The 11,178-nt window shown below is 35.1% G+C and overlaps 1 protein-coding gene across 2 annotated transcripts; it reads left to right on the forward strand.

Annotated features, from left to right (window-relative positions):
* Positions 1-880: 880 nt before the first annotated feature.
* Positions 881-10,872, forward strand: LOC115984306 (taurochenodeoxycholic 6 alpha-hydroxylase-like). 2 transcript variants are annotated; one of them, XM_031107277.1, is made up of 7 exons: positions 881-1,298; positions 2,572-2,771; positions 4,151-4,795; positions 6,113-6,263; positions 7,388-7,564; positions 8,514-8,686; positions 10,224-10,872. In XM_031107277.1, exons 1-7 carry the CDS (start codon positions 1,019-1,021, stop codon positions 10,329-10,331), a joined length of 1,734 nt encoding a protein of 577 aa, XP_030963137.1. In that variant the 5' UTR covers positions 881-1,018; the 3' UTR covers positions 10,332-10,872. The 2 variants fall into 2 exon arrangements, with proteins under 2 accessions (XP_030963137.1, XP_030963138.1); XM_031107278.1 differs by having other exon boundaries at positions 8,517-8,686.
* Positions 10,873-11,178: the final 306 nt, after the last annotated feature.

Raw genomic sequence — 11,178 nt, forward strand, 5'->3', positions numbered from 1 at the left:
TCTATTATATAGTTCTCCTTAGGCGATCTTGGCCTTTCACTTGTTGATCATCTAAACCACTACTTGAGTGCTTGTCACATCGGACACCCTCTCAGTTCCTCTATACGTTAGGGTAGCCAATGCAACACTATTCAGGGGTCTTCTCTACATTAATGTAGCTAGAAAGTTAGCTGCAGAGCATTTAATACGGTGGTAGCAGCTTTCTCTTTAGATATTTTAGGACTCCTCTCTAACCTGTGTTCCTGTAGTGCTTATCCATATCAACAGAATGTTCCTGGGACATTCCCCCGAATAGCAGACCACCCCTACGGACCTCGACCTTGGTTAGCCGATGAGGCATTCATCCTCGGCACAACCCCTTGGGCCGTTATGATCAAAACCAACTTCTTCATTTGCTATCATGGGCTCTCTTGACAATGTTTACCCTCTTTGGACGCCTTCCAGTCATCGACTTAGGCCTTAGGCTCATTATATACATAAATAATGAGCTTCTGGGCCCAATACCCCTACAATAATAATATAAATTTCATTATCATAGATTTTTGTTGATACATCATTATTATAGAATTAATGGTGTATGATAAAATTATACAAACATTACAAACACAAACATTAGTCAAAATAGACTGCTAGTTGTGTTATAGAGTTTACATAATTTATTATGAATCATCCAATGATCACATATATAATGTGACACAAAAGATAACAAAGTGGTACACTGGTACCCCACTTTCCCCTCCCCGCTATTTATTAATCGAACTGAGTTGAAAAATCGAATTTTGATCTCTACTCCACTCCCTCAAAAAAGAAAAAAAAAAATGTTGACAAGGACAAAAGTTTACCTGCCACACATATAATGGATTTGGACAGAACACAGTTCCCAGCCAATTCTCTCTCACTGCACAGATCTTTTTAAAACAGTGAGACCAAAAAGTCAAAAACCACCAAAAGCTTCTCTCTAATCTCTCTCTCTCTCTCTCTCTCTCTGTTCTTTCTCTCTCTACACTCCGATGAGAAAATGAAATCATGCGAACCAGTAACTCCAACCACCACTTTCCTCGCCTTTCTACGCTACTCTTCTTCTTCTGAGAATTGCAATTCTCAGGAATTGCTAAGAGACTTTGCCACCCGGGAACTCAATGCTTTTCTCTGGATTTCACTCATCGCCATCACTGCTCTCCTCCTCAGAAAAGTCGCTAAGCTCTTCAAGCTCTGGGCTCAGGCTAGGAAAATCCCTGGTCCTCCTTGCTCTTCCTTTTACGGCCACTCCAACCTCATTTCCCGCGAAAATCTCACCGGTCAGTTTTCCCTTTTTTTTTTTCCCGGGAAACTAAATTTCGAATTTCTTATCTTTCTGTTTCGTATCTAAAAAAGGAAAAGAAAAGAAACCCAGATTTGGAAATTTAAAATTACGATGATTGTGTGTGGGTGTTTTTTTTTTTTTTTGTTAACTAAATAAAAATATTAATTCAAGTAGAAATTTATAGATTGAGAAAATGGGTTTCTTGTTGTTTAACTCTACGAGTCAGGTGGTTGATTTGTATGTTGTTGTTTATTTATTTATTTTTATTATGGGTTTGATTAGTGAAAAAAGTTTGGAGGTCTAAGTTTTTATTCCAATTGTGTTCATGAATTTTCGTGGGAACCAAACAGATAATGGGTTTTTTTTTTTTTTTGGTGTATGATGCTTTTCTTTTTGTCTGATCCGTCTTTGAGCATGTGGAATTTCAATTTGTTTGTTGGGTGCATTTAGAAGCTTCTGGAAATCACTTGTTGGGTATTTTGAATTTTCAAATATAAATAGCTTTGGTAGAATTTGGAAGAGAATTTGGTTGATGATGATGATGATGATGATAATGATAAGTCAATAGGACAACCTTTTTGTTAGAAGTATTGTCGGGTGTGCGAGCGAGAGATTAGAGAGAGATAGAGAGAGAGAGTGGAAGCACGTGTGATATTAACGTTGTTCAGCCTCAAAACATGGACTAGGATAACGGACTTGGGGCTTGATTAGGATTGAGCCTTGATATCTCTTCAACATGTTTGAAATAAGTAAGGTCAAGTAAGAAAAGAAGTTTTGTTATCCATTGGCTAAAAAATATTAAAAGCTGACACATTTTCTCATATATATATTTCTCAGCATTGGAACAAAGATAAGGTATTCAACGTGGAAAAGTAAATATATTGATCAATTTTGATATCACCAGAGTAGCCGGTCTAATTAGTTGCTGTTTTTTTGTTCCATACCCACTATCATCATCATCTTCACGACTATCGAAACAATAAAGCAATGTTAAACCCTTTGCTTTGCTGCTTAAAATATCATAGCAAACTTTTGCTCTTTGGATGAACTTTGGGTTGCTTTCTTTGTTTAATATTGTAATCTTTGTCATTTGATAATAAAACTACCTGCAGATCATTTGAGTTAATGATGAAATCCATTTTTTTTAATCTCATGATAACATGTTTCTTGTATAGGAGGATTTTGGAATTAGTTTATACTTTTTACTTTTTTTTTTGGTGTGTGTTCCTTCATGAATGTTTTAATGTTACTTGTCCGTTGGCTTTCAGATGTTTTATTGGTTTCACACAAGAAGTATGGATCAGTTGTCAAGCTGTGGTTGGGTCCTACCCAACTTTTGGTGTCAGTAAAGGATCCAGCACTTATCAAAGAGATGCTTATAAAGGCTGAGGATAAATTGCCTTTGACAGGGAGGGCATTCCATTTGGCATTTGGACCATCAAGCCTCTTTGCTTCATCTTTTGACAAGGTATAAACTTGGGTTTTCATTTTTCCTTTCTTCTTTCCCACATGTACTTTGTTATGCCTACTTTTGAAGTTGTAGAGGTATGTTCTGTTGAGTTAAACTGGGGAAGACAATGTGTGTGAGATATTGGAAGTTAGTAGTATTAATAAATTTTGAATGTTGTTTTCTACTTGGGAGTTACTGTGCAATGTTCATGAAATTTTGATGAATTAGTTAAGTATAAGGGAATATTAAGCTGGAATAGTTTCTAGCTTATTTTATTTACTTACCTTCTGCTGTGGTGTTATAGCATATTATGCTGCTTGACAAAGAAGCTGGTTGAAATTCAGGAGTTCAGAAATGAATTTGGACTCTTGTGACAATGAGAGGGTTTAGCGCCTCATCATAACATATTGATAATGCACTCCTGCATGTAAATTTTGTCTTTTCTTTTGTTGCTGAGTTGTAGTATATTATTTCAATTATAAAGTAAGAATTCTGCAATGGGAGAAAAATGATGAATATTGTCTTGCAACAACCACGTATATTCGTTATACAAGCTTCTCACTGATTCCTTAGAATTTTGGTTGCATATTGGTTGTTGTAGCCTTAAATGAGGTGCAAAAGGGAGTGTAGGATCTATGTTTCAGTAACTCTCTTAAATGAGAATATAATGAAGTTTCTGAATACTGTGTTTTGGCTTTATTCCCACCCCTCTTTCCCCCTGGTCCACGTTTATACTTTCTTGTTAGTGGTTGCTTTATTTTGAAAATATACTTTTGCACTTTGATATCTTTTCTTTTCACTATCTGTAATTATTCTTTTGTACGTTTTATCTAATATTTGGAAGAAGATGAACTGATTCTCTGTCGACACCACCCATTAATATATTTAATACTTTGTCATTACTAACTTAGTTGCTTTATACCAGATCCCCAGTAGTCTTCTATCACATTAAAAGTGATTCTGTGTTCTCAAAAGTTTGTAACAAGAAGTTTTGAGTAAAATGTTAATTGAAGCTTGCAATGTCCAATGCATCCTTTCATACATTTGATTTAAGTCATTAGGACACACATGATGATTAGCTCATGATTTTATGGCTAGGTTTGTTATATGTTTGGGAGATTTAAATATGTGTCTATCACATTATTGCTTTTGAGTTGCCAAAACTGTTTATATACTATATCAAGATGGCTTCTCAGTTATAACATGAAGAAATTGCCACAGTTTTAGAACTCCAAAGCTGGTTGGATCTTTTGAAGCATCTAAATCGAGATCAGTACGGAAAGATGTAGCTCATCTCTACTCTCAATTTTTAATTATTTCTTAGTTTAATAATGTGATTGCACATATTTTTCTTTGAACAAAAGAATTCAAATGATTATTTGTACCATCATATGCAGGTACAAAGGAGAAGGGAATCATTGGCGACGGAATTAAATGGGAGATTGATTGAGAGAGCTTCTGTGATTCCAACAAAGGTTGTGGACTGTATCATGGGCAGAATACACAAACTCATGGATAAAGGCAGTATTGATTGTAAAATGGTTTCTCAACATATGGCATTTACCTTACTGGGAGCTACACTCTTTGGAGATGCATTCTTGGTTTGGTCTGAGGCAACTGTTTATGAGGAGCTCCTCATGATGATTGCTAAAGATGCTTGCTTTTGGGCCTCATATGCTGTTACTCCAGTCTGGAAAAAGGGATTTTGGAGGTATCAGCGTTTGTGCACAAAGTTGAAATGCTTAACTCAAGACATTGTCCAACAGTGCCGAAGGAATTACAAGCTCTTTTGTCATGGGGATGGAAACCTTCATAATGAAACTGCAAACATGGGAATGGAATCTGTATCTGCCACACCATCTTGTTCTTGTGTTGAGAGGCCAGATAACTTTTTTTCAAATGAGCTCAATGGTCATCTTAGTGCAAGAGAAGAACCATGTGGAAACATCATGGGGGTGATGTTCCATGGATGCTTAACTACAGCAGGTCTGATTGGTAATTTATTGGAGAGGCTTGTTACACATCCGGAAATACAGGATAAGGTAGATTTTTTTTTTTTTTTTTCATATCCTTTCTATTTTAAGTTCATGATGCTCTTTTTCTTTCTGATGTGTATTTGCTGCATAATTCCTGCTTTTGCCTTTAAAAGTGATTGTATTGTCAATATATTTGCCTTATTGGCTGCTGTAAATTAGCATGTCTCGTTTTGAGGTAGATGTTTCAGTTGCATTATCTCCCCCCCACACCACCCCTCCCTTACCTCCTCTCTTTCTATTGTAACACCTTTTATTCTCTATTTTAAAATTAATATGAGTGCTGGGGTTTGAGAGACACCCCAGTGGTTCCAGTACCTCTTTTGGTGCTTGGGCACTGGGTTTGAACCCCACCAGTGGCTCCCTCCCCCCTATTTACCTAATAAGAAAAGAAGAATGCTACTTAATTCTATTCTGCTTTAACTTTTAAATTAAGGTTGTAGTTCTCAATAGCCTCTTCAGGCTAAAATAGCTTTTATAATAGGTTTGAACTTTCGAGCTCACCATCTTTACTATATGTATTAGTATTTTCTCCATGGATGAAATTCAAGTATGTTGTGCAAATCCACATAGAACTAAAATTACCAAAATTATATTGATCCATGTAGTGCTTCTAATTCCTGGTACAGTACTGAAGTCAGTACTCAGTATGCAGTATGGGGATTCAAGATGATGGGTTTGGCTGGAGAACGGTGGCAGTTTGGGATTGAATCTGGTGCTAGCCAATGGTTTAGCCTGGGCAGAGATGCACATGCACTCGACTGCACCAGGGAGGTTGGGTAGTGAAGGGGGGGGGGGGGGATGTTTAAGATACAAATATCATGTCATAATACATATATTTTGGTTCTATTTAGAGGGTCTACGATAACAAAGTGCTAGTCCCAAATTTTTTGAGGTCGGCTATGGATCCTTAATAGATTAGTCAAGGTCAACCACATAGTAAAAAATAATTTTGATCAATTATCTATGAAATAGATGTTGAAAACTGACAGCATCTCCTCCCTTTTTTACAAATTGTTGTGCTAAGAATGAAAATTGGGAAGATAAATATAGCAGTTGTATTGACTAATGTTTTGGAAATTGGTCCTTACATGAGCCCTCCTATTCCCTACAAAAGTGGGAGCTTTGTGCACTGGGTACAACCATTTTTACGTAAGAACTTGATGACTTCCATTGATCAGGGATAGAATTAAAAGTGTGATTTAATTGGCATTCTAATTCTGCTTTTCCTTGCTTTTAAAAAGAAAAATTTTCAGTTGCCAATGTTTTTTGGTGGCATGTTAAGGCAGAGATCAACAGTCTGTTTTTTTGCATATTTTTCTGCAGATTTACTCAGAGATTATTACTGCTAGGAAAGGGTTAATAAAACAAGACCAACAATGTGTTGATAAGATGCCTTTATTGTTAGCAACTGTTTACGAATCTGCCCGTCTTCTGCCATCTGGGCCTTTGCTACAGAGATGTTCCCTGAAAAATGGTAAGACTTTGCTTTACTTCATATAGAAAATACTCTCTCCTTTGTTTGTATGCACCTCTCTCTTGCAATGCACAGAGTTTGTCTTAGATCCAACTTCCAAATGTTTATATCCTATTATAGCAGACGAAGAATTCAGTGGAATTTGTGTATACATAATAATTACAAATATCTAGATAAGGAATGGCAATGCAGTGAACATTCTGTTTTTAAATTTGATTGTTATAAAACCTTTTGCTCAGTGAACTGTTTTTTATAAATTCTGGGAATTTGTCTTCGGTGCCATAAATGTCCATTTGCACATGTTAGCGCATATGTTATGTTTGGATGAGAGGAGGATATTTATTTTCAAAGTGGTCATGTGTGTAAATACTTTAGAAATGGTGGCTTCACTTGGACCAATGCAAATAGTCAAGCAAGTTATATTAATGATAGGTAATAGTAATGAGGAAAAATTGTTTTTTCTGTAATTTTGTTTGTGTTCTCTTTTCTGGTAAGGCATTATATGAAATAGTTCATAAAAGTCAGCTAAGTATATAGCAGATGGTTTCACTTGGCATGATGCACCAAAAAAAAAAAAAAAAAAAAAAAAAAAACTTTGCTGTTTCTACTTTTGGCAACAATTGACTTTCAGTTTGTAGTTTTTCCAAAAAATTTAGCTTTAGTTGGTGGTTCACATAGCCTTGCATAAAGCATGTTAAAATACACAATACACACCATGGTAAGATAAAATTGCAAATGTTAATAGGATATTCACATAACATATACTTTGATGTTGATCAATACATCTTTACTTTTTTAAAAAGATTTTGTTTTTTGGGTTGGTTGGGCATATGATGGATATTTAACCATGTTCATAGTCAGCAATGCAATATACGAGGATATTGTACACTTAACAACAGACCTTGTCAAGATTTTGAATCTGAACTACTTCTAAATTTTTTTTTTTTTTTAATAAAAATCTGTCCTATATTTTGAAAGCGCAGACGTAGAGCTTATTAGATACAACACCCTGTGAATATTGTAGCTATGTACAGTAACTGATTTGATTGTTGAGTGTTGTTTATTTTTTAATTATTTTTCGCAACTACTAAGTCTTTCTTATTTTTCTCATCATATTTATCTAGACTTCAATCTCAAAACTGGGGTAACCATACCAGCTGGAGCAGTACTCGTTGTGCCTGTGCAGTTGGTACAGATGGATGATTCTAGTTGGGGCAAAGATGCTAGTGAATTCAATCCATATCGTTTTTTGTCAAAGTCTGGAAATGGATCTGATTTGTTGCTTAATACATCACCTACAGGTTTCACTCCTGTCTAAGTCCTTAATTTATCCGTACTTGCAATAAATTTTAGGTTAAAATATTCTTTTCAACTTTGAAATATAGTCCAGGTATCATTTTTGTCCTTAAAATATAAATTGTTCTGTTTTCATCCCTGAAAATTTAAAATGTTCTACATTCATTCTTCTGTTTGCTCCATTAAATTTTTTGCTGACGTGTTTAATGGAAGAGACAAAAGAACCTGGACGACATATCAGGGACAAAAATAGAACACAAATTATATTCTTTTCATCCCTAAAACATAGTCTAGGTTCTATGTTCATCCATAAAGTATGCATTCCTTTAGACACACTGGTAAAACTTAACCAAAGTGGATGAAATAAGGGACATTTTAAATTTTTAGGGATTAAAATAGAACGTGGACTATATTTCAGGGACGTTAGATATGCTTGAGCATTATAATTTGGAAGATTGATTGTACTGCTTCTTGAGTACACCTCTGGAGTACTTGGATGATTCTTTTTTGGTTCAATATAATTATTGCTCAATATCAAAATAACAAAATGAAGAATATTTTTGCATAAATCTTATTTTCCAACTGAAATTCATTTCAGAATTTTATGAATATTGGCATTCAAGACCCAAAATGCCTAGTTCCATGACTTGTGGCAGTTTTAGTTTAATTTGGGACATGTTTACCTTAATCCCTCTCCTTGTTCAGTTTTGAGTAACTTCTTGTCGTTCACACAGGAACTCATTAATGAATATGGTTTACATTAAATTTTATAGATATATTACTTCAGCATCATTTAAAGTTAAATCTAGCTAGTATTAAATCACTCTCTTCTGGTCTCTACTTGGTGGTGAGTTGAAGAATGTGTGACAGTTTTGACTTGATTTTTTAGCATAACATCAAATCATCAAGGTTAACACAGTCCAACTATAACAAATATTTGGTACTAATTGTTAGCAGGGGTTGCTGAAGAACTTGTAAGTCCATGCAAAAGCAAGTTCGTCTTGAATGATCCCAATGACAATGTGGCATTTCTTCCCTTTGGTTCTGGTACACGTGCTTGTGTTGGTCAGAAATTTGTAATTCAAGGGGTTATGGCATTATTTGCGTCGTTGCTTGAACAATATGAGGTTTGTGCTATAACTTGTTACATTTTCTTCTCATAATTTCCTATATCAAGCATATTTTCAATGGTTAATTAGGATAAACTACCACCTATATGAAAAGTTTAAGCATTTAGGAAATAGTGAACTTAACCCACTCTCCTCACATGTAAAGCCATACTTCCCCTTAATAAGTGGAACCCAATATGTGGATTTTTAAGTTTTGAGTGGGAGGTAGAGTGGAGACATGCTTCAAACTCAAGATCATCTGCCCTGATACCATTTATCTCAAAAGTTTAAGTTGTATAGAAATGGTGAATTTAATCATTTAACAATTATTCTGACTTAGTAAAACTAGCTGTTCTAATAAGTCCTTTAACTTTCAAATATTCATACAGCTAGAGATGGAGGATTTAATGAGTAAATTTGTTAACTCCCAGCAAAATCTAATTTAAAGGCATTATGTGGGTGACATTATAATTGGAAAGTTTTAACTTCACATTTGAGCCAGAGTAGCCAAGACCAGAGTAGAAATAGTTGATCGAAGATCCTTATTTGCTGATGCTAGATCACAGGGTTAGGGCTTTGATGCTTATGATGGTTGCCCCTCTAAAGATCTTCTTGACAAAGATTAAAAATTTAGAATTTAAATGCAAGAACTATACCAAAATATTTACAGAAGAAACAATGTTGAGTGATCAACATCAAAAGCCTAGTCTGTTAAGTCAAGAGTAAGGGCTATGAAAAGATCATTAATTTTACTAGTAGAAATAGTGAAACTAATGAAATCCGATATCCAATACCCTAGTGCTTGTCAGCCTTTACTCTTCTAGCATGATTAAGAATAAGCTGTCACACTTTCTAATTCAAGGTTTCTCATGGCTAGAAAAGATAAACAAATAGAATGTATGCTGGGATTGTTGATGAGCAAGTTGCCCACTGATAATGATTGTGATTAAACCACTGATTGGGAGTTGAATTAAAAATTCTGAAACAACAGCTGACCAGATAGTGTACAATAGGATAATGGCTGTGATCTCTCAATAGAGAGGCCTATTGGTGCCTTACCACTTTTCTATGGGATAAAAGATAGAGAACCTAGCATTACACTAAATTACTTCAGTTCAGCATCTCTCCTGAGGTTCTTGAGCTTCACACCTTAGGGCAACAGCAGGAATTTAGAATACCTACAAGGCTTAAAAAGTGCAGTTTCTTCCTTATTTTTAGATCCTTCTAATCCATAAAAAACTGTTAGGTACTTGTAGAAACTCTCAAATTGCTGCTGCCTTAGAAATTCAAGTTTTTCAGTAATTTTGATTTGTCAATGTTTGCTCCTTTGAAAGTCTGAAATTATGAACAAGTTTCTAAACTTATTAGACAGTAAATCTGATGTTAGTTTCTGAACTTTTGATATTGGATTTGTTTCTTTTAAGTTGAAAATTTCTATTTATCCCTTGCTCTGTTTCTTTCCTATTTGGCCAAGAAATTGGTGTTGCCAACATATGGACATTCTGCACTACCTTCTATGAATTTTGATTGTTCTTTGTTTGAATCAAACTTACAGATAAGGCTTCAGCCAGGATCTCAGTGTGATTTAAATCCATCGATGAACCTCGGTGTTTTTCAGCCTCCTCTTAGTCCAAAGATAGTTTTTGTAGGAAGGAACAGCTGAAAGTAAAGAAACAAAAAGCTTGCTATGTGGATCTGAGTGTTTCTGCATCATCACTTGTCTCTTTTAATTGCAAGTCATCGATGGCAAGACATCTGGCTCTTTTTTTCATTTTCATTTTTATGACTCTTTTTTATCCTTTTCTTTTCCAAAGTTGATGGGGAAGCATTTTTATAATTTGAAGTTTGATTTTTGCTCGTTAGCTGTGAAACGGGAGGATGCTACATGAGTAAAACCAATCTTTGCTCGTGTTTTTTTCCACCCTGTTTTTAAATAGGTCCAGTGCTGACTGACTGCCATGACAGTTTTTAAATTGTTTTTGAAGCACTCTGGGCCTATTATTGCAGCAGAGCCTTGTGCTTTTCTTCCTCACCTTTGGATTTGGAACATAGAACTGGTTTCTTTTTGTTGTAAGCACACTTTTTTTTCTCCAGAAGGGAGTTTATTTTGTATTGTATCACAGACAAAAATATGTATGGGGATGTATTGATTTACCAAATAAAATTTGTACGAAATTTGTATAGCATCTACAATGCAAAACTAAGTTATGGACACAGTATTCCTTAAAAGCCGACATCCTGCCTTCTTTTCCAGTAGTTATTCTCCATTAAAGTGACAAAATTTCAATATCCCCTATAATGTGAGTAACAAAGTTATGGAGGCAGTATTCCTTAGAAGTAAAACAGAATGTTGTCAGCAAGCCAATCTATCATCAGTTGGCTTGGCGTCTCTAGTCTGAGTACTATCTTTGACTGTAATCTGCCTGGACAATGTGTTCTTTTCATAATATGACATGTGCATAATAAAACTCTAGTTAAGTAATAGTGATTATAAGCCATATCTTTTCTTA

The sequence above is a fragment of the Quercus lobata genome, chromosome 4 (genome assembly GCF_001633185.2).
Source record: "Quercus lobata isolate SW786 chromosome 4, ValleyOak3.0 Primary Assembly, whole genome shotgun sequence".
NCBI lineage: Eukaryota > Viridiplantae > Streptophyta > Magnoliopsida > Fagales > Fagaceae > Quercus > Quercus lobata.